This window comes from Rhinoraja longicauda, chromosome 7, assembly GCF_053455715.1.
Source record: "Rhinoraja longicauda isolate Sanriku21f chromosome 7, sRhiLon1.1, whole genome shotgun sequence".
Classification (NCBI taxonomy): domain Eukaryota; kingdom Metazoa; phylum Chordata; class Chondrichthyes; order Rajiformes; family Arhynchobatidae; genus Rhinoraja; species Rhinoraja longicauda.
Genome location: NC_135959.1, coordinates 39729077 through 39752232, shown reverse-complemented (window position 1 = coordinate 39752232; position 23156 = coordinate 39729077). Strand labels below are relative to the sequence as shown.

General features: G+C 45.3%; 1 protein-coding gene across 1 annotated transcript in view; it reads left to right on the top strand.

Annotated features, from left to right (window-relative positions):
* abcc4 (ATP binding cassette subfamily C member 4 (PEL blood group)) overlaps window positions 1-23156 on the top strand; it is a 184102-nt gene that overhangs the window by 15115 nt on the left and 145831 nt on the right. Inside the window, exon 3 of the mRNA XM_078403033.1 lies at window positions 12745-12855. Within this exon, the coding sequence (XP_078259159.1) occupies window positions 12745-12855 (111 nt within the window). The remainder of the gene's footprint in view (window positions 1-12744; window positions 12856-23156) is intronic.

The window sequence follows — 23156 nt, the reverse complement described above, 5'->3', positions numbered from 1 at the left end:
CCGCCATTTTTGTTGGAGTCGTCGAAGCAGACGCGGGAGGAGGAGGAGAAGAAGAAGCTGCCCGCTGGGAGTTGTAGTCCGGTGATTGTCCGGGGCACTGGGAATGATGAGACGACGGGGACAACGACCATCTTCCTTCTGCTCGGAATCTCTCCCGAGAACGGGGGGGGAGAGGAAAGGGGAGAGGGAGCGACTTGCCCCGGCCCCGGGCGGCCATCGCGGTGGCCAGTAGCAGGAGAGTGGCCGTCCTGCCAGTGGCCATCTTGTTTTGCCTTCTCTCTAGCACCGTGCTGCAGCACGGGAGGAAGGTCAGGCGCGAGGCATGCCGGGACGGGCGACGCTCCTCCCGCTGGTCCTCTTGGGGGGGGGGGGGGGGGGAAGAGGAAGAGAAGCGCATTTGTTAAAGTAAGTTTATTGACCGCAACTCCCTGGCCGTCCTCTCCCATTGGCTCACACTCATGTGGGTCCCATTGTGACGTCACACGCTGAAGACCGTAATGAAATCGGTTTAAAAGGTCATTTTTAAGCTTTAAAATCGCTCTAACTTTAAAAATATAACACCAATGACTGAAAGTTGTTGTAAAACGTCGCCAGGACAATGGTCATTAAGGTGGTACTAAAATTGTGGCATTATCGTTTACCATTTTGGCTGTATTTCCATAACCAAATCTCAGATACATAAATATATTTATATATATATATATATATATAAGATCGGAGTTTTAGTAATATAGTGATAGATAGATAGATAGATAGATAGATTTGACATGCTAATTTTCAGTTATAATCTCGTGATTGTATAAATTAGTTCAATATACTTGCACCATTTTCTTTTGCATTGTAACTTGCACCGGTATTTAATGGACATGCTTTCAGATTGTGATTTGATAAGGTCCACGCAGCCGAAACAGATCATAAATAAATGCCCAGCACTGAGATGCATTCTCGACTGCACAGAGGTATTTATAGAACGATCACGACATCCACAGATGCAGGCTTTAACATGATCTGACTACAAGAAACACAACACTGTGAAACTATTGGTTGGAATTGCCCCAAACGGGGGGGGGGGGGGGATGGGGGGGGATGGGGGGGGGGGGGATTTGGGGGGGGGATGGGGGGGGGGGGGGGGGATTTGGGGGGGGATGGGGGGGGATGGGGGGGGGATGGGGGATGAGGGAAACTTTTTTTCAATCTCTTACCTTGCCAGAGATGCGATTGTTTTCCGGATCGTATCTCCAGTCACTCTGCGGTCGAATATTGTGGAGCTGGAGGCCTTGCTCAGGACTGACTTTGAGTTGCACCATGGGGCATGGATTTGGCATTCGAGCTGATTCCTTGCCTGGGATCAATGCTCCAAACACGGCCTGCGGACTTTAACATTAAGGAGCTCGCTGTCTCAGGTTGAGACCGACGTCGGGAAGTTCCAATAGCCGCACGAGGTTCGACTAGCCCCGACCCGGGGTAGATCACCCGGCGCGGAGGAGAAAGATTCCCCCCCCCCCCCCCAACGATGCAGGAGCTTGATCGCCCCGACGAGGAAGGCCCGCCGCCAACTACGGGAGTCAAGATTGTCCCGTCAACGGAAGGTTAGAGGCCCCCGACCTCTGTAGAATAAAGAAGGGAGAGATTGAACTTTTTGTTTCACCTTCCATCATGGTGAGGAATGCGGAGGAGTCACTGTGGTGGATGTTCATGTTAAAATGTATTTTGTGTGTTCTGTTGCTTTTTATTGGTATGACTGTAAGGCAAATGAAATTCCTCATATGTTGCAAAACATACTTGGCTAATAAAGTATGATTATGATTATGATGATTATCAAAAGCTTGGGGTGGGCAATCATCTGATACACATATTGTTAGGAAGAGCAGATTTTTGAACTTAGTTGATCCTGGGGATTTCATAATGGCGGATAGAAGATTTCCCATTCAAGAAGACTTGATGTTTCGCCAAGCCTGTTTAGATTCTCCCTCCCAGCGGTGGTTATCAGCAAATGACCAGAGAAAAAATACACAAAACCAAGAAGGTTGCCAATGTCCACGTTCATGTTGTTGTCTAAAGTGGTTTAACATCCTGAGAAACACTTTACCCATCACTTTAGTTCTGCATATTGATGATATTTTCACCGTCTACACAACCTTATGTAATTTACTGCCTTCATTGGTGTGTAAATGAGATGTTGTATTTGCAGATCATTTTGATCAGAAGTTCAACTTTATGTTCAACCAGATTTGATATGAACTGAAATCCAGACCTCAATCAGTAATTGTACAGAAGTTCATACAACTCTTAATTTCTTTCATTTTATTTAATCATTTATCAACCATTGTTTCAGTGTACATTAGCCATTAATTTACATGTATATGTTTATAAGTAGTTACACAGAGTTCCGCCCAATATGTACGCACAGTTTATACAGCACTGCGCTCGCGATCACTAGCAACGCTCTTTGTTTATTCCAAATGACCTTTGACAAATCCCATGATTCCATGCGTTTATCGAGATACCAAACTTGCTTATTATGGTTGCTTGTCTGTGAAGGCTCGCCCAGTTGTGGTCAACTGGTGTAGTCAAATACATGTATCAGCAGAAAACTTTGACAAAACTGTTATAAAGTTTCTGATTCATGTTATTTTATGATTATGGAAGAATAAAACTGACATGAAAGGTTAACAGTTTGCATGGTTATATATTAGAACAGAGTTCATAAATGTTCAGTGCAAAAGTATGATAAAACATATGTAAGGATACAAGCATAACACAAACAGAAGTTAGGCAAACATCAGATCTGGCCAGTCAGGATTAAGTGAATCCCTAGGTTAGTACAAGTGGAGGACAATACCTAATGAGGCAATCAGGAGGCCAAAAAGACATGAAATGGATCTGGCAGGCAAGGTACAGAAAACCCTAAGATTCTACAGCTGTATTAACAGTATATGGGTGGTTGGGGAGAGAATAGGTCCCCTTAAAGATTAGCACAGCCTTCTTTGTGTAGAGCCACAAGACTTGGGGCATATTTTTAATAAATATTTATCATCAGTTTTTACTGAGGAGAAGATCATGGAAGCTAAGGAACTGAGGCACAAGAGTTGTTGTCCTAGATTGCATATTAATTACCAAGCAGGTGATGTTGGCAGTTTTAAAAGGCAGTAAGGTAAATAAATTCCAGCGCCTGACCAAGTGCATCTTTGCCGCCGTGAGAAGCTAGGAAGAAAACAATGAAGCGATCATTCTGATCTCAGACAAATATTGACATTCATTCTCCATTAGCTGATGAGCCCCAATTTCCTCCATGAACTTGCAATGTTTTTTTATCTTGCCCTTTTTTTTCTATGGAGTTGCACCTCTGAGAAGAGATGTAGCTTCTCCCAAGGAAATACAGCATTCGGTCGTCATCTATTATTCCAAAATTTGTGCCATATGCCCTTTTTGTTCCAGTCAGAATACAAACAGTCCCGTGATAGAAGAATGTGAGGAAGAGATAATGGGCCAGCTGAAATAGATTGTTCCTCTGGGATGATAAAGGCATCACAAGCCTGTTATGAAGATGGTTGATCTCTGCAATAATGCAGGGAGAGATGATGACCCTGCGAGAGCACCTTGGCCTTCAGACAAAATGTGGACATTAAAACCATTCTGTTGAGCTACAAAAGGCCTCTGAAGAATTGTCGTTCGTAATCAGACATTTATTGATTGAATCAAAGTGATGAGATCACCGTGAGTTCTGTATTTTTATTTTTCATATCATAATTTTGCATTTCAATCCAGAAATTGCTTTCGAGTCACAGCAGAATTGTAAAGATTAGAATCATTCCTTAAGGTTTTGAAAGCTCTTATGTACTTTGGAGGATTGGTGAGCATAAACACTGGGCCATTAAGTTTGAGCTGCGTGAGAAGTAGTTATAAAAAACAGGCAGAGCTCATAGTCCTCTTGGCAATTGGGCTAAGCTGATTATAGCAGCAATCCATTGCACATTGTTACTGAAGCTTCAGTGACTTAATGTTCAAAGGCTGAGGTGTGTTGACAATATTTTTTCAAAGAATAACAAACTGATGTTGATGGCATCAGGTTGAGCAGCTTGCACTGAGTTCCAAATTTAGAGGCCTCTCTCTTGTATGTTAATCCTATTCCGTTCCAGGCCAGCTTGCAGTCCCTGTTCATGTATCCTACAAAGCACATGGGTGGCACTGTGGTGCAGCTAGCAGAGCCTCTGTTTCACAGTGCCAGAGGACTGGATTCAGTCTTCCTGGGTACTATGTGGTGTTTGTATTTTCTCCCTGCCTGCATCGATTTTCCTGTTTTCCCTTGCATCCCTATATTGCACAGGTTGGTATTTTAACTGACTGCTGTGAATTGCCCCTGATGCATCTGTGAATGGTCGATAATTTATGGGGAATTAGTTGGCTGAAGAACCTTTTACTTTTACGCTGTATCTCTCTGACTCTGTCTGTATTTAATTCTCTGTTCCATCCTGTTAGCTGGCTCTGTACTCAAATGTATCATTTTAATTATCAATCTGTTCAAATTTCTCAGGCAGCCCCCTCCAAGTCTGAATTGAGAAATTATATTCTTCTAATTTTCATCCTTACAGTGCATATTCGGCTGCCATTCAGTGAGCTGAAGGGCTTGTTTCCGTGCCATATCTCCATGATTTTATTAGGCCTACTGTACTTGGATGTCATTTGAAGGCATCAGTCATTTTACCATCTGTGCTTTGTTCGTTTCTCATTATCAATTTGACCTTTGTGCTTGGTCTCATACTACATCTTTTGCTACTGTTTCAAATTGATTCCCAGCCTGTTTGACTATCGGGGTTTGCATGCAGTTTGCTACATTTTCAGAGGCTTAGCGGAAGTCTTAAAGGTCGCCTGGCTGCAGATTACATTACCACAAATTGACTTCCAAACCATTTGCTTCCAAAGCAGAAAGCTTGTTTTTCTTTGTCCAATGATAAAGATAATGCTACTAGCAGGTCAGGCAGCATCATTGGAGAACATGGATGGGTGACATTTCGGGTTGGGACCCTTCTTCAGACTGATATTAAGGGGGGGGGGGAGAAAGAAAGCGAGACGAGAGGGGAGGGACAAAGTGTGTCAGGTAATAGGTGAATACAGGCAAGGTTTTTTTGAAAGGAAAGTGGTTGGGCAAAGGCCAGAGATGGAAAAAGGTTGCGAGACAAAAAGATGAAGAGTTGCGAGTTGTGAAGCCAGAGGAAGGAATGTTGGGGGGGGGGGGGGTGCGGGGGGAAGAAGGGGGTTCTTAGAGGTTACTTAAAATTTGAGGATTCAATGTTCATACTAGTCCCACGTACCCAAATGGAATATGAGATGCTGTTCTTCCAGTTTGCGTGTGGCCACACTCTGGCAATGGGGGAGGTCTAGGACAGAGAGGTTAGTATGGGAATGGCCACTCCCCCTCTTCTCCCCTCTCCCTTCAGGCAAAAAATATAGAAGTGTGAAAATGCATACCTCCAGATTCAAGGACAGTTTCTTCCAAACTGTTATTATCAGGCAACTGAATTATCCTATCACAACCAGAGAGCAGTCCTGAACTGCTATCTAATTCATTGGTGATCCTCTGACTATCCATGATCGAACTTTGCTGTCTTTACACTAAACGTTACTCCCTTATCATGTATCTATACACTGTAAATGGCTCAATGTAATCATGTTTTGTCCTTCTGCTAACTGGTTAGCACACAACAAAAGCATTTCACTGTACCTCACTCAGTACATGTGACAATAAACTAAACTAAAGTAAAGCATGGACACTCACATGGGCTTTTTGTCAGTAGTGTCAAACAGTCCTTGTTCCAGGTGGACACTGGCACCATCCCCCCACCTTTTTCTTCGCTATATCGGCGACTGCAAAAGAGCTGCCTTCTGCACCTGTGCAGAACTTGTTGATTTTATTAACTGCACCACTAACCACCCTGCTGTCAAATTCACCTGGACTATCTTTGACACCTCTCTCCCCTTTCTTGATCTCTCTGTCTCCACCACAGGTGACAGACTATTGACAGATGTCTACTATAAGCCTATCGACTCCCACAGTTATCTGGACCACCCAACCTCTTGTAATGATGCTACCCCCTACTCTCAATAACTCTATCTCTTCTGCATCCCCTCCTAAGATGAGGCAACACGGTGGCGCAGCAGTAGAGTTGCTGCCTTACAGTGCCAGACACCCGGGTTCAATCCTGACTATGGGTGCTGTCTGTACAAAATTTGTACGTTCTCCCCGGGACCTGCGTGGGTTTGCTCCGGGATCTCCAGTTTCCTCTCACATTCGAAAGACGTACTAGTTTGTTGGTTAATTGGCTTTGGTAAAATTGTAAATTCTCCCTAGATTGTAGGATAGTGTTAGTGTTCGGGGATCGCTGGTCGGCGCAGACTCGGTGGGTCGAAGGGCCTGTTTATTAGGTAAATTGTTTTAAAAAAGTAACTGGGTTTATTCAGACCACGGGGGAATGGTGAGTAGGGTGGGCCTGAAATTGTCACGCTGTCGTGTACCTTTTTGGCTGGTACACACATAAACATATACACACAAACAAAACGAGAGTTTTAGTAATATAATAATAATAATATAGATAGATATGGATATAAGACTATTAACATTTAGCTCCCTCTTAAGTCTTATATCATTCCCGCCTCCTACAACTTAAACTAATCTGGCTGCCATCAGTACAGGCATGTAACAACTATTACTTCGGTCACCAGTTTTTGCAATTTTAAAAAAATTGCACTGTGTCCCGTTAATCGTGTCAGCGTCCAATTTTTTATGTCAGGTTTTACTAAATCATTGATACATGTTACCATTTTGCCAAAACATAAATACACACTTTGATTCACTGATTCTTCACAGGTTTTCTGGAAGGTTTCATTCTTGACCACCAAGATCATATAGATGACAGTAATCGTTACCAACTGGTTCTTCATTTTTCACTGTCCTGGTTCTTTACCTGTTTACAATGCAAAGCATGAATCCAGTTAGTTTCTTTCCCTACACATTTCACTGCAGTATTTATTGCCAGAAGCACCTGATGTGGCGGCACGGTAGCGCAGCGGTAGAGTTGCTGCTTTACAGCGAATGCAATGCCGGAGACTCAGGTTCGATCCTGACTACGGGTGCTGCACTGTAAGGAGTTTGTACGTTCTCCCCGTGACCTGCGTGGGTTTTCTCCGAGATCTTCGGTTTCCTCCCACACTCCAAAGACGTACAGGTATGTAGGTTAATTGGCTGGGTAAATGTAAAAAATGTCCCTAGTGGGGTGTAGGATAGTGTTAATGTACGGGGATCGCTGGGCGGCACGGACTTGGAGGGCCGAAAAGGCCTGTTTCCGGCTGTATATATATGATATGATGATATGTGGCGCTTCCCATCTAGGGGCGAGGGCATGTTTCTGTTTATGGACTTTAACCATTACCCAATCTCCCAGGCTTATATTGTGACATGGCTCACTTGCATTTGCACCTCCCATATCTGTTCCCTATTTTCCTTAGCTCTCGCAATTCTTTTACAATATTCAACCCATTTGACTCCCACTCCTCATAGAGTAGCTTCCTTTCGACCCTACCATCCTAGTGGTGTTTTTGTTACTCTTCCCTGTCTGGAGGTTCAGAGTCATTCTCATATTAGTACAAAGGGTAGTGCATCAGGCCACTTCAGTCCAGTTTCATGGCAATTTTTTGCCAATTTGTTCTTATAGAGTCATACAGTGTGGAAGCGGGCCCATTGGCCAACTTGCCCACACCGTCCAACATGTCCCATCTACACTAATCCCACCTGCCTGTATTTGGCCTATATCCCTCTAAACCTGTCCCATCCTTGTACCTGACTAATCTATATACTAAAACTCTCGTTTTTTTGTTTGTTCCTGAACTACAGCCAAAACGGTGCACAATAGCATGGCAATTTTAGGCCCCACTTACTCAGCGTCGTCCCTTTGGTGCTAATGGAAGATGTTTCATTGAATGCGGTGTTATATTTTTAAAGTTATTCACATTTTAAAGTTTAAATCTATCTCCTAGGGAGGGAGGGGGAGGGAGGGAAGAGGGTGGAGTGGGAGGGAGGGGAAGAGGATAAGGGGGGGTTAAGGGGGATGGAGTGGGGGCGGGGATGGGGAGGGGGTGAAGGAAGGGGGAGCGAGGGAAGGGGTAGCGAGGGAAGGGGTAGATGAGGGGGAGGGTGAGAGGGCAGGGGGAGGGGGGGAGGAGAGGGTGCTGCACTAATGCAGGAGAGGTTTGGGCCCCAATGGGTCCACTTGGTCTAGTTCATCCTTAAACGTTGCGATTGTCCCTGCCTCAACTACCTCCTTCGGCAGCTCGTTCCATACACCCACCACCCGTTATGTGAGAAACCTATTCCTATTAAATCTTTTCCCCTTCATCTCTAACCTATGTCTTCTGGTTCTCGATTCACCTACTCTGGGGAAGAGACTCTGTGCATTCCCGATCTATTCCTCTCGTGATTTTATACACCTCTATAAGATCATCCCTCATCCTTTTGCTCCACTGGAATAGAGTCCAAGCCTGTTCAAACCTATACCTCAGGCCCTCGAGTCCTGGCAACGTCCTTGTAAATCTCCTCGGTACCCTTTCCAACTTGACCACATTTTTCCCATAATATGGTGCTGAACTGAAGATAGTACTCTAATGCGGCCTCACGGACAGCAGCCTGACCTCCCAACTCAATACTCTGACTCTGACTGATGAAGGCCAATGTGCCAAAAGCCTTTTCGACTAGCCTATCTACCTGTGGTGCCACTTTCAACGAACTGTGTAGCTGCACTCCAAATCTCTTTGCTCTCAAACACTCCCCAGAGCCCTACCATTCACCGTGTAGGCCCTGTCCACGTTAATTTTGCCAAAATGCAGCACTTCACATTTCTCTGTATTAAATTCCATCACCCATTCCTCTGCCCACCTGCCCAACTGATCAAGATCCTGCGGCAATATTTGACAATCATCTTCACTATCTACAATACCACCAACTTTAGTGTCATCTGCAAACCTACTAAACATGCCATGTATGTTCTCGTCCAGATCACTGATACAGATGACAAACAGCAATGAGCTCAGTACGGAACCCTGTGGCACACCACTAGCCACAGGCCTCCAGTCCGAAAAGCAACCTTCCACCATCACCCTCTGCTTCCTTCCATGAAGCCAATTTTCTATCCATTCAGCGATCTCTCCTTGGATCCCATGCGATCTAAGCTTCCAGAGCAGCCTACCATGGGGAACTTTGTCGAATGCCTTGCTGAAATCCATATATACAACATCTACAGCTCTGCCTTAATCAACCTCTTTGGTCATATCATCAAAAAACTCAGATTCGTGAGACAGAACTTCCGACGTACAAAAACTATGCTGACTATGCCTATCTTTTTTCACTGTCTGAAGAAGGGTCCTGACCTGAAATGAGAGGAATAGATAGGGCAAAGTCTTTTACCCAGAATAGGGGAATTAAGGAACAGAGGACACAGGTTTATGTTGAGGGGGGAAATATTTAATAGGAACCTGAGGGGCAACCTTTTTTATGCAAAGGTGGTAGGTATATGGAACAAGTTGCCGGAGGAGGTGGTTGAGGCAAGTATTATCACAATGTTTAAAAACCATTTGGACAAGTACATGGATTGGATAGGTTTTGAGGGATTTGGGCCAAACGCAGGCAGGTGGAACCAGTGTGGATGAGGCATGTTGGTCGGCATGGCCAGGTTGGGCTGTAGGGCCTGTTTCCACACTATGACTCCATGACTCTATTCTCTTCCTATAATTATAGAATGACACACCACAGAAATAGGCCATTGTGCCTATTTGTTTGTTAATCCCACTGTTCTGCCATAAACCCGTATTTCACTACGTTATTCCAATCTAAATACCCGTCTAACTTCCTTTTTAAATGTTGTAATTAAATCTGCCTCCTCCACCTTCCTAGTACATTCCAGATAACCACTGTGTGGAAAACCTACTCATTAGATCTCCTTTTAATTTTGTCGTTTCTCACCATAAACCAGTGGCCTTCATCTGTAGTCTCACTGCCCTGAGAAAAAGACTGACTATCTACCTGCGTATGTGTGCCTCGCATAATTTTGTAAATCTCTAGCTCTAACTCTCAGCCTGCTATATTCCGAATTAGCTTAGCTTATCCAATCTATCCTTATAACTACAGCCCACCATTCCAGGCAACATCATGATGAAGATAAACACAACATGCTGGAGTAACTGAGCGGGTCAGGCAGCATCTCTGGAGAAAAGGAATAGGTGATGTTTTGGGTCGAGATCCTTCTTCAGACCCTGATGAGTTTTCTGATTAATCATTTCATGATGAATCTCTTCTTATTCCCTCTACTGCTACCACATTCTTCCTGTAATATGATCATTACAACTGTACATTGTATTCCAAATGAGATTTAATCAATGTTTTTTGCAGGTGTAACATGACTTCCCAGTTCTTATATTCAGTGCTTTGGTCTATGAAATACTATGCATTCTTCACTAATCTATCCACCTGTCACCATTTTCAGCGAGCTATGGACTTGCACTCCAAAGGCCTATTGTACATCCATGCCCCGAAGGTGCCTGCCATTTACTCTGTATGCCCAAAGAGAATTTGACTGATTTATTTGCATTTCCTTATTTACAAAACTGCTTCTACTCCCTAAAATAGTTGACTCTTGAAATGCTTTTTCACTTTCTCTTTTTTTTTCTTCATCATTATTCTCACCAGTTTCTCTGGTTCTGGAGGCAGGTATAGCAAGATTTAAAGGGACATTGAGGATGATTTTGAACTCTTCCTTTCTTCAGTGATGTTCATAACAATGAAGAGCATACCACAAATGCTGTTGAACTTGAAACAAATCTGTTCTTCACATTGATTGACTGACTGAGTGTACTTATTCCAAATAATGAACTATATTCCCCACGTTGTCCTGCTGTACTTGTTGATAGTTCCTTGTGGCAGAAGAATGTTTTAACATCTAATCTAGTACTCTTCTGTACCTATATAAATTGGTTTTAAGCTTGTGTAAGTACTGAAACAAAGCCTACTGTGGATACTGAAAAAATGAAAAATCTTACATGCTGGAAACACATACCAGGTAACATTTCTTTGTCAACAGATGCAACTTTAATCTGCTGAATGCTTCTGAGGTTTCTATTTTAATATAAACATTATTTCCATGTGCTCTAATGTTATTTTAAATATTTGAAGTAACTTCCCTGGTGTTGTTCATGTTTAAGGAGATGCAGCTTCCTGACATTTGTAAACAGGGGGATTTTAACTTAGTGATTATTTGAATGACCCTTTATTAAAGCTTCCATTTATGTGCTATGTGAGACCAGTGTGACCCTGGATTCCGTAGACACTGCGTTCTGCTAGTTTTATATCCAACCTTTTAGAAGGCTGACATTCTCTTGAGTACTCTTGAGCACTGACTTTGTCACAAGGTTCAAGATTTCATACCATCTGCTTATTTTAGAAACATACTAGCCGGGCGTGTGTTAAAGTTCGTTTTCTCTAGACAGACAACAATGCAACAAAGTTAGTGGTAAAACAGTAAAGGGGGAGGCGGGAGTGGGGAGGTTAGCACTGGGTGTCTTCAGATCACCTCGTGTCCCACTCTAGGAGACAAAGGATTAAATGGTTTAGTTATATCTTAATTTTATCAGTGAATGTCAGTACCGCCATTCAATGTGATCATGGCTGAATGATGTGACACAACTCGCATCGTGCCCATACAAGGTAGTAAGGGAAATGAGACCATGTCCATATAAGGTATTAAAAAGTCATCAGTAGATCAGCTTTTTTTTCATAATAAAGCAATCTCAGCTTATTCTTTTTTTTTGCAAAGCCAATTAAAGGACAGTTTTTTTCATACTGTACTTCTCAAGGTTAGGCACAGCTTACCTCCTTTCTGCTTAGCTAAGCAATTTACAATGTGCAAGAAGAAGCAGGCAACCATTTTGTGACCTGTTTCTTTTGTAATTACTTTAAGTCTTTAATGTGGACCCGTTGGGGCCAAAACTCTCCTGCTGGCCTGGCAACCCTCCATGCAAAACTCTCCTGCGGGCGCGGCAACCCCCGCTGGGTGCAAGCCTCTCCTGCGGGCCTGGCAACCCTTCCCTGACTGACGATCCGTGGACCCATTGCCGGCCGGGGAGTGTCCCCCGGGGCTGTGGGCAGCGAGGGGGGAGAGGGAGCCACTCACCCCCATCCCTTCCTCCCTAGGAGATCGATTTAAACTTTAAAATGTGAATAACTTAAAAAATATAACACCAATTTCAATGAAACTTCTTTCATTAGCACCAAAGGGACGACGGTGAATAAGGTGGGCCTAAAATTGTTGCGCTATCGTGTACCGTTTTGGCTGCTTTTCAGGAACAAACAAACGAGAGTTTTAGTATACATATAGATTGCATATTTAGGAGAGGGGGTTCGGGGATTTCCTTGTGCTGTGAGCAATGTTTATCCCTAACCATTACTGCTGAAAGAGACTGATTGATCACAGGGTTTGCTTTTTTGACATATATATACACTTCAAAAGTAATTAATGGACTGTGAACTTGGGATTTTATATACATGATGATATTACTCTAAAGGTTTTTTCTGCAATATCTGTTTTATTTAACTGTTTATCTTCGATACATTACTATTTTCATTGCAATTAATTTATGGTTAAAATCAGACACATTTAAAATATGTTGCAACATTTGAATTTTTAAATTTTTTTTCCCTGATAGTTGGCTAAATCCACTATTTCGAATTGGTTATAAAAGGAGACTAGAAGAAAATGACCTGTACAAAGTTCTTCCAGAAGATCAATCTGAGAGATTGGGGGAAGAATTGCAACGGTAAATATTAATAATAATTCATTTTCCTTTAGATTGCACTGAATGCAGAGTTTCATTATAGCTAATGCAATAACTGACTGCTTTTGAGTTAATTTGTTTATTTTTTGGCATGTGGATCTTGCTGACTAGGCCAGCAGTTATGGTCCATCCTGATTGACCGAAGAGGTGTAGTTGAACTGTATTCTTGAATTGTTGCAGTTATTCTGGCTATAATGACAATGTTACTGCGAGAATTGCATTTGAGGATTTGGTAAGTGGGGGTAAAGGTTGCGGGTTTGAGAGGTGCTGACAGAGACGTCCGTGCAACTAACTGTAGTGCATCTTGTCAGTAATGTGTCACAGTCAGAGTTGTTAAGGCGGTTAAATATCTCCTATTTACCCAAATGGCTAAATTGTTGAAAAGTAAATGCTATTAAAATTGTTAAATGATTGTTTTTAATATTAAGATGCTCAAAAACAAAAGGAGGCAATTATAATAATTTAAAACTGGGTGGCACAGTGATGCAGTGGTAGAATTGCTGGCTTACAGCGCAGAGATCCGGGTTCGATCGTGATTATGGGGTGCTGTCTATGTGAAGTTTGTACGTTCTCCCTGTGACTGTGTGGGTTCTCTCCGGGTGTTCTGGTTTCCTCCCACATTCCAGCACAAATGTAGTGGGCCGAAGGGCCTGTTACCATGTTGTATCACTAAACTAAACGAAGTACAGTAATATAAGTTGTTCATCAAATTGGTTTTGATCAAAACTTGATTGATTGCCTCTCCAGGTTCATTTAGGTGATGTTGATGGTTCACATCTATAAAAAAAGATGGGACAGCATGCTGGGAATTTTGAGTCACTATGTAGGTTATTATAAATGAAGATGAGGCAGAGTAGCTTCCTAAAGAAGGCATAATCACATTGGGTCCATCATTGATTTATGGTGTTAAGAACCTGGAGGAACCATGAGAGACACCATCAAATGAATTTTTGGAAAATCCTTCCTTTACGTTAAATGAGATGAAAGCCTTAATATTTATATCACTCTATATTGGTTTAATTACCAATTACATTATATTGCGAGAAAACAGGCCCTTCGGCCCAACTTACCGTTGCCAGCCAACATGCCCCATCTCACTTGCCTGTGTTGGTCCAAATCCCTCTAAACCTATCCGATCCATGTACCTGTCTAAATGTTCCTTAAACATCGTTGTTGTGATATTGCTGGGACTACTTTGTGTATCCAAGAACTACTTTGTATGGCTGTGTATATAAGTGATGGGTGTGATTAGGCGGTCACTCTGGATCCAGGCGGCCTTGGAATAAACAGCCTGGAGTTAAGCTCCACCATGATACCATCTTAAACATGTGTACTCGTGGTCCTTCCAGAGTCACAACAAAGGTACAACAGGTACCGGACCACGAAGTACAACATGGTGGCAGTGGCTTGGTGTTTCGCCTAGGGAGGGAATGAAGCATGCCCGAGCAGAAAAGGTTAAAAAAATTAATTTAAAAAAATTTAAAAAGAGCCCTGAAGGGAAACAAAACAAAAGAAAAGTTTCCAGCTCGGTACGGGACGTTTGGAGTGCATCCCGACAGGGCCAGTGTGAGTTGGTATAGTTATCTGCTCAGTAGTCGGCGCCGAGTTGCCGACGTGACGCTGCAAGCTGCTGGGGGAGGTGCGTGTAGGCTCACGTCGCGCCCCAGCACCTGTGTAGGCCCGAGATTAGAAGCCTGCGACTGCTTCGCGGGGGAGAGACCGGGAGATCCGACACACACGGAGATGTGCGGTGACCGGGGAAGACCGGGAGACCCGACACACCGGAGATGTGCGGTGACTGGGGAAGACCGGGAGACCCGACACACACGGAGATGTGCGGTGACCGGGGAAGACCGACACCCATGGAGGTGTGCGGCAACCGGAGGAGACCGGGAGACCCGACACCCACGGAGGTGTGCGGTGACCGGGGAAGACCGACACCCATGGAGGTGTGCGGCGACCGGGAGAGCCCCGGAGGAGACCGACACCCATGGAGGTGTGCGGCGACCGGGAGAGCCCCGGGGGAGGCTGACACCCACGGAGGTGTGCGGCGGCCGGGAGACCCGACACCCACGGAGGTGTGCGGTGACCGGTGAAGACCGACACCCACGGAGGTGTGCGGCGACCGGTAAGACCGACACCCACGGAGGTGTGCGGCGACCGGGGGAGGCTGACACCCACGGAGGTGTGCGGCGACCGGGAGAGCCCTGGAGGAGACCGACACCCACGGAGGTGTGCGGCAATCGGGAGAGCCCAGGAGGAGACTGACACCCACGGAGGTGTGCGGCGACCGGAGGGGGTCGGCGACCGGAGGGACCGACCACCCGCGGAGGTGCGGCGGCCGGTAAGGCCGAGGCACTAAATACTCACCCAGGCGCGTCGACCGTGGAGTCCGGACGGCCCTGGGCCCGAGGCAGCGGCAGCGCGTTGGAATTGCACGGCAGCTGCCGGGAGCACCTGTGGGCGGGGCCAACGGCAGCGCGTTCGAAAAGTTGAGCGACAGCTGCCGGGGAGCACCTGTGGGCGGGGCCAGAGCGCACTGCAGCGGAGGCGCGATCGCACCGCGATTACAGCAGTGCCAGCCCAGCAGTGCCAGCCCAGCAGTGGGAGCCCAGCAGTGCCAACCCAGCAGTGGGAGCCCAGCAGTGGGAGCCCAGCAGTGCTAGCCCAGCAGTGGGAGCCCAGCAGTGCCAACCCAGTAGTGGGAGCCCAGCAGTGGGAGCCCAGCAGTGGGAGCCCAGCAGTGCCAACCCAGCAGTGGGAGCCCAGCAGTGCCAGCCCAGCAGTGGGAGGCAAATCATGGTGGTGGAGCATCTAGAGCCTACACTACGTTTGATCTACACAGCACGTCTTCTTGAGGGGAAGATATGGAACAAAATGAATATTTTGTGTTTAATGACCTGTGTAGTGATCTGTGTAATGAAAGCTTAATGTATTATATTTGATGCTTTTGTATAAATGTATATATCTGTGGAGTGACCACACGGAGTGAGTGACCACACGGAGATGAGTGACCACCCGGAAATGAGTGACCACACAGAGATGAGTGACCACCCGGCGATGAGTGAAATTCCGCAGAGGAGTGACCACCATGATGGCGAAAAAAAGCAATTGTGTTTAATTGTGTTTTAGTTGTGTTATTGGTTTTGTTTGCAAAAAGCAATGGTGTTTTGGTTTTGTTTGTTAAATATATTTTAGCCCTCGAATGGTAAAGAAAACAATTTTATATAAGACAAGGGGGATGTTGTAATATATAAGACAAGGGGGATGTTGTGATATTGCTGGGACTACTTTGTGTATCCAAGAACTACTTTGTATGGCTGTGTATATAAGTGATGGGTGTGATTAGGCGGTCACTCTGGATGCAGGTGGCCACGGAATAAACAGCCTGGAGTTGAGCTCCAGCAATGTAACCTTTTTACACAAGTGTACTTGTGGTCCTTCCAGAGTCACCAAAGGTACAACAGGTACCGGACCACGAAGTACAACAATCGTGATAGTACCTGCCTTAAATTTCTTGACTGGCAGCTCGTTCCATACATCTACCACTCTTTGTGTGAAAAAAAAAGTTGTCCCCAGGTTCCTATTAAATCTTTCCCCCTCACCTGAAACCTATGTCCTCTGGTTCTCAATTCCCCAACTATGGTAAAAGACTCTATGTGTTATTCCTCTCAATATCTTGTTGTTGGAGGGAATTTTGTGTTATACCTGTACCCTGATTTGCCTCAGCTATCGTAGCCCAGGCAAATTGCATCTCATTACAATTGTATCTAATATAATTTTGGCTCCACTTTAAATGAGGCCCTACTCCATCCTGCAATAATTACAGGAGCATGTTGTCATTTCCATCAGGGTTCACCTGCCCCGAATGTTCAATATAAGCCACAAATTTATTTCTACATATTGCTACTTTTTCCCTTGGTTCCTTTTACCAGGGTTATCTTGACCCAGTTAGGTGTGAGTCTTCCGAGTCCATTTTTAAAAACTTCCTTAAAAACATCAAACTTCCGTTCATTAGTTAATCCTTGTTCTGGACCTATCTCGGGTATTCTGTGGCAAAGTTGCCCATACTGCAGGTGGTACGTTGATCTTTACTGTCAAATGAATATCATGACTAGGAAGCCTCACCCAAGATGGCCGAGCCGTTGTGTTTGGCTGCCTGTCGTCGCTCACCTAGAGATCCTAGTGTTCTGCGAGCCACTTTGGTCTACGAACGCCGAACCCTCCTGTTGATCCGAACCTCCGTCGTCGACTTCTTCAGTCCAGGTCCCGGACAAAGTTTCTTCCAGCGATCGCTCCTCGATCAACTCCTGGTAGATGTGCGGGCCCAGCCTTGCATCCACCTCCGTACGAACCGCGCTAGGAGGCGGAGTAAACGCGCGGGAACATTTGAAAAGTTAAAAAACCTCGCCCGCGCTCATCCAACAGCGGCCTACCTCGCCCAGCGCTGCGAAGTCGGACCTGGTCGACCTTACCGCTCCATCCACCGGCGCTCCCTCGAGCTCAGGTATGCTGCTCTTCGACCCTGGACTGCCGGCCCGCGGGCTCCCAGCAAGGCCATCTGTGAAGCGCAGCGGCGTGGTCTCCCTGAACCTCCGCCCACTGGCGTGGGAGCCGCTACCAGACCGAAGCTTACCTGCTGTCCCTGCTAAAGTGGCCCTGATCAACGCAAGATCCTTACTGAACAAGACCTTCATCCTCAACGACTTCTTCACCACCCGTGGATTGGACTTCTTACTTGTCACAGAATCCTGGCTTAACCCTGGTGAGCTTGCTCCACTCGTGGAACTCTGTCCTGATGACTGTAACTTCTTCAGCTCGCCTAGGCTCTCCGGACGCGGTGGGGGCATAGCCACTGTGTTTAAGAAGCATTTCAACTGCCGCCTCCTGAACGCTGATCATTTCTCCAGTTTCGAGGTGCAACTAATTAAAGTAGGCCTAGCCTATCCCCTCTTAATTGTTCTTGTGTATATCGCCCACCAAAAATGCATAAGGACTTCATCACCCAATTTGCTGATCTGATTTCTAGCATTTTGCCCAAATTTGACCGGGTCATGATTCTTGGTGACTTTAACATTCATGTTTGCTGTCCCACTAAGCCTCTTGTGAGTGAATTTATGCACCTGGTTGAGTCCTTCAATCTGACTCTTCACACCACGGGACCCACTCACAAGTTAGGCCATACTCTCGACCTAGTGTTATCGTCCGGATTCCCAATCTACAACATTGAAACTACTGAGGCCTGTCTATCGGACCACAGCGCTATCATTTTTGACGCATCTCTGCCTTTATCTCCCGCAAAATCTCATCTCCCTGTTCGTTACTCCCGCGACATAAATTCATTGACTGCCAGTAAATTCTCCGAGGCTCTCACAGCTGCCCCCAACATCTGCACTATTGAGGCTTCTCCCCCCCATCTCAGCACTGAGGATCTCACCTCTTTATTTAATATCACTCGCTCTTCCATCCTGGATTCTATCGCTCCCCTTAAAATGAAAAAGCCTAAGCCCAAAGGTCGGCCTTGGCTCAATGACACCACCAAAGCCCTAAGAAGGGAGTGCAGAAAATCAGAACGGAGGTGGAAATGTGACAAGCTTCAAATTTCCTTCAAAATTCTGAGAAACAATCTTCTCAAATACCAGGAAGCAGTAAAGTCTGCTAGAGCACAATACTTCTCCGACCTTATCTCCAAAAACTCTCATAACTCCAAGGTCCTATTTAGCACAATTACCTCTGTCATATGTCTCGCCCCCAGTACCAGCTTAGTTGGGTCCCCTGCTAAGTGCGAAGAATTCGCTAAATTTTTCACCAGCAAAGTTGAGAACATTAGAATGAACATTTCCCCTCCCACCCGTGACCTAGCTGTCTCACTAGTCTGTTCATTTAAATTGGACTATTTCCAACCCGTCACTCTATCCTCCCTTGCAAAGCTTGTCTCCGCTATGAAACCTGCAACCTGCCCCCTTGATCCTGCCCCCACTGCCCTTCTGAAGGATGTCATTGCAATAGCCGGTCCCAGCATCCTCTCTATTATCAACAGTTCTCTGGCCACTGGCACTGTTCCAACCTGTTTCAAGCACGCGGTGGTCCAGCCCCTACTGAAAAAACCTAACCTAGACCCCACCTTGCCTACCAACTACAGACCCATCTCCAAACTGCCATTCCTGTCAAAAGTCCTTGAAAAGGCAATTCTAAACCAATTAGTGCCCTACCTACACCAAAACACCATCCTGGAAAGTTTCCAGTCAGGTTTCAGAGCCCACCACAGCACAAAGTCTGCCTTGTTGAAGGTACACAACGACCTGCTTCTCGCCATCGACACCGGCGACTGTGCAATCCTGCTCCTTCTCGACCTCAGCGCAGCGTTCGATACAGTGGACTACACCATCCTTATTGACCATCTCCGGTACGCGGTTGGCATTGATGGCACTGCCCTGAGCTGGTTCGTTTCCTACCTCAAAGATAGGAGTTTCGCCATCAACATAGGCAGTTATTCCTCTTCTCCAGCTAGCCTCTCCTGCGGAGTTCCACAAGGCTCCATCCTAGGCCCCATTCTCTTCTCTCTATACATGCTCCCCCTTGGCCAAATCATTCAAAGGCACGGCATTTCTTTCCACTGCTATGCCAATGACACTCAGCTTTACCTCCCCCTGAAACCCAACAACCAGTCAAATTTAAACAGCCTCTTACACTGCCTTGAGGACATAAAATGTTGGATGGCACAGAACTTCCTCCAATTAAACGAGAGCAAGTCTGAGGTCATCCTATTCGGCCCCCCCGACTCCATCAAATCGATAACAGGCAGTCTTGGAAGCTTATCCTGCCTAGTCAAACCGCATGTCAAAAACTTTGGCGTGATATTTGACTCTGCATTAAAATTTGACAAGCAAGTCAACGCTGTGGTAAAAGCCAGCTTCTTCCAACTTCGTACCATAGCTAAAATCAAACCTTTCCTCCAATTCGACGACACTGAAAAAATAATTCACGCTTTCATTTCCTCCTGGAGGTCCATTCGCAGATGACTACCAAGACCGCAGCGTTCAAGTCAAATGATCACGAGTGGTACAACAAATCTTTCTGCAATCTTCACAAACCCATCAGGAATACCAAGAGGCAATACCGGGACAAACTGGAGTCCCACCATTAGCATTTGCACACCCATCGACTGTGGCAAAGCTTGAATGATGTAATGGACTACAATGCAAAGTCAGGCAGCTTCACTGCCAATAGTGTGTCCATCCCTGATGAACCTAATGCTTTCTATGGTCACTTTGAGCAGAAGGCCAACTGAATGATGAGATCCATCCCGACAGACTCAAGTGTGCCTTTTCCCACGGTCATTGCTGCAGAAGTAAGATCATCCTTCTTGAGGGTAAACACATGGAAAGTAATTGGCCAGGTAGAATTCCTGGCCACGTCGTTAGGATCTGCGTGGACCAACCGGCGGTATTATTCACGGACATCTTTAACCTCTCCTTACTCCATTTTGAGATACTCATTTGCTTTAAGAAGACCACTATCATCTTGGTGCCAAAGAAAATAAAAGAAAATCATGCCTTAATGATGACCATTCAGTGGCCTTGACAACCACCATCATGAAGTTTTGCGAGAGACTAGTTATTGCACACATTTCATTTCCTCCCGCCTAGACTACTGCAACTCCCTATACACTGGAATCAGCCAATCTTCCCTGTCCCGCCTGCAACTGGACCAAAACGCCACAGCGAGACTCCTGACGGGTACCCGTAAAAGGGACCACACCACGCCGATTCTGGCCTCTCTCCACTGGCTCCCTGTACGGTACAGAATCAACTTCAAGCTCCTCCTATTCACATATAAAGCCCTAAATGGACATTCCCCCTCCTACATCAAAAATCTTCTAGCCCACCTCTCTAACTCCAGGTCCCTCAGGTCGGCCGACTTGGGGCTACTCACTATCCCGCGGTCTAGGCTTAAGCTCAGGGGTGACCGCGCTTTTGCGGTTGCAGCTCCTAGACTGTGGAACAGCATCCCTCTCCCCATCAGAACTGCCCCCTCCATCGACTCCTTTAAGTCCAGGCTCAAAACCTATTTCTACTCCCTAGCGTTTGAGGCTCATTGAGGAGGCGCTGTGAACTGTTTTGTATGTGCTGTTATGTTTGTGTGCTACTGTATGTTTCACTTTTTCCTTAGTACCTAATCAGATGTACAGCACTTTGGTCAACGTGGGTTGTTTTTAAATGTGCTATACAAATAAAATTGACTTGACTTGATTTGACTATGAACCTCCTTTACCTTTGCTAACCTATCCCAAAATGCCTGAGAGCTATTGTTCCTCTTTAATACAGGCAGTTCATTACAATTATCTGTTTCTCTGAAGCTGTCAAAGGTAATTCATACCCCTGTTGTTCCGTCTACTGTCCGAATTGGAGCTGCTGTGACTTCAACTCATTTCTTTACATAGAAACATAGAAAATAGGTGCAGGAGTAGGCCATTCGGCCCTTCGAGCCTGCACCGCCATTCAATATGATCATGGCTGATCATCCAACTCAGTATCCCGTACCTGCCTTCTCTCCATACCCCCTGATCCCTTTAGCCACAAGGGCCACATCTAACTCCCTCTTAAATATAGCCAATGAACTGGCATCAACTACCTTCTGTGGCAGAGAATTCCACAGATTCACCACTCTCTGTGTGAAAAAAAACTTTCTCATCTCGGTCCTAAAAGACTTCCCCCTTATCCTTAAACTGTGACCCCTTGTTCTGGACTTCCCCAACTTCGGGAACAATCTTCCTGCATCTAGCCTGTCCAACCCCTTAAGAATTTTGTAAGTTTCTATAAGATCCCCCCTCAATCTTCTAAATTCCAGCGAGTACAAGCCGAGTCTATCCAGTCTTTCTTCATATGAAAGTCCTCCCATCCCAGGAATCAATCTGGTGGACCTTCTCTGTACTCCCTCTATGGCAAGAATGTCTTTCCTTAGATTAGGAGACCAAAACTGTACGCAAAACTGTACGCAATGTCTCACCAATGCCCTGTACAACTGCAGCAGAACCTCCCTGCTCCTATACTCAAATCCCCTCGCTATGAATGCCAACATACCATTTGCTTTCTTCACTGCCTGCTGCACCTGCATGCCTATTTTCAATTACTGGTGTACCACGACACCCAAGTCTCGTTGCATCTCCCCTTCTCCTAATCGGCCACCATTCAGGTAATAGTCTGCTTTCCTGTTCTTGACACAAAAGTGGATAACCTCACATTTACGTCCATGTCTTAGGATGGGGATAGTCCATATTCTTCATCATACCCAAATCTATCGACTATAGCTCGGGCCTCGATCCCTCGGGCTCCCATTTGATGTTAGCGCTTTTCTTATCAGTAGCCATCCTCGCTCGGTATGTCGAGTGCCCAACTGATACTTTATATTATTTTAAACCACCTTCAGGTTTCTTATCAACACAAGATGTCCTTGTGTCTTAACTCACCGCACCAGTGCCTGTCATCTTGAATGTCTCATTGCAACAGTACCTGATTATTTACATAACCCGCCGTGTTAGTATTTGTTGTCTTACACATTTCATCGCAACAGTATCTCGTGTCTTACGCCACCGCAGAAGTACTTGTTACCTTACATGTGTCATCACAACAGTACCTAACGTCTTGCATAAGTCACCGCATCAGTACCTGCCGTTCTACACGTCTCATCGCAACAATGTCTTACGCCATCACTTTAGTACCTAATGTCTTAACCCTTCACCGATCTTGCTGAGCAAAGCCACCACATTTACTTTTCCCTCTAATTTGTTCTTTTGATATTACAACCTGACAACAATCTGCGATCTACTCCTCTCACTATGGGTGGTAAAAACAAACTTACTTACCCGATCATGAGCCACATTGTTGATGATCGTCCTGTGTAGTATCCTGCCAACTACGCCATTTGTAGGAGGGAATTTTGCATTATACCTGTACCCTGAATCTGGCTTTACTAAGGGCCCAGCTCAGACAGGAACAATCACAAAATAAAACATCTTGTAGCGTAGTGGTGAGTTTCTCGAACAAGTCGGTGTATTGAAGGACTTAATAGTAAGCACTGGAAAATCTCTGAACCCAAAATGTTTAAATGATTCACAGCTCCAACAGTATTTTTATATTCGCATGACACATTGGATTATGGATCCAGTCAATCAATCAAGTCATCATTGATCGATTTCTCGGTAATCTTTCATCTTTGTCTTTCCACAGTGTTACCTTTAACCTTATGTTCCCTGTTACTTAGAAAACATTTTCCTATTTGCA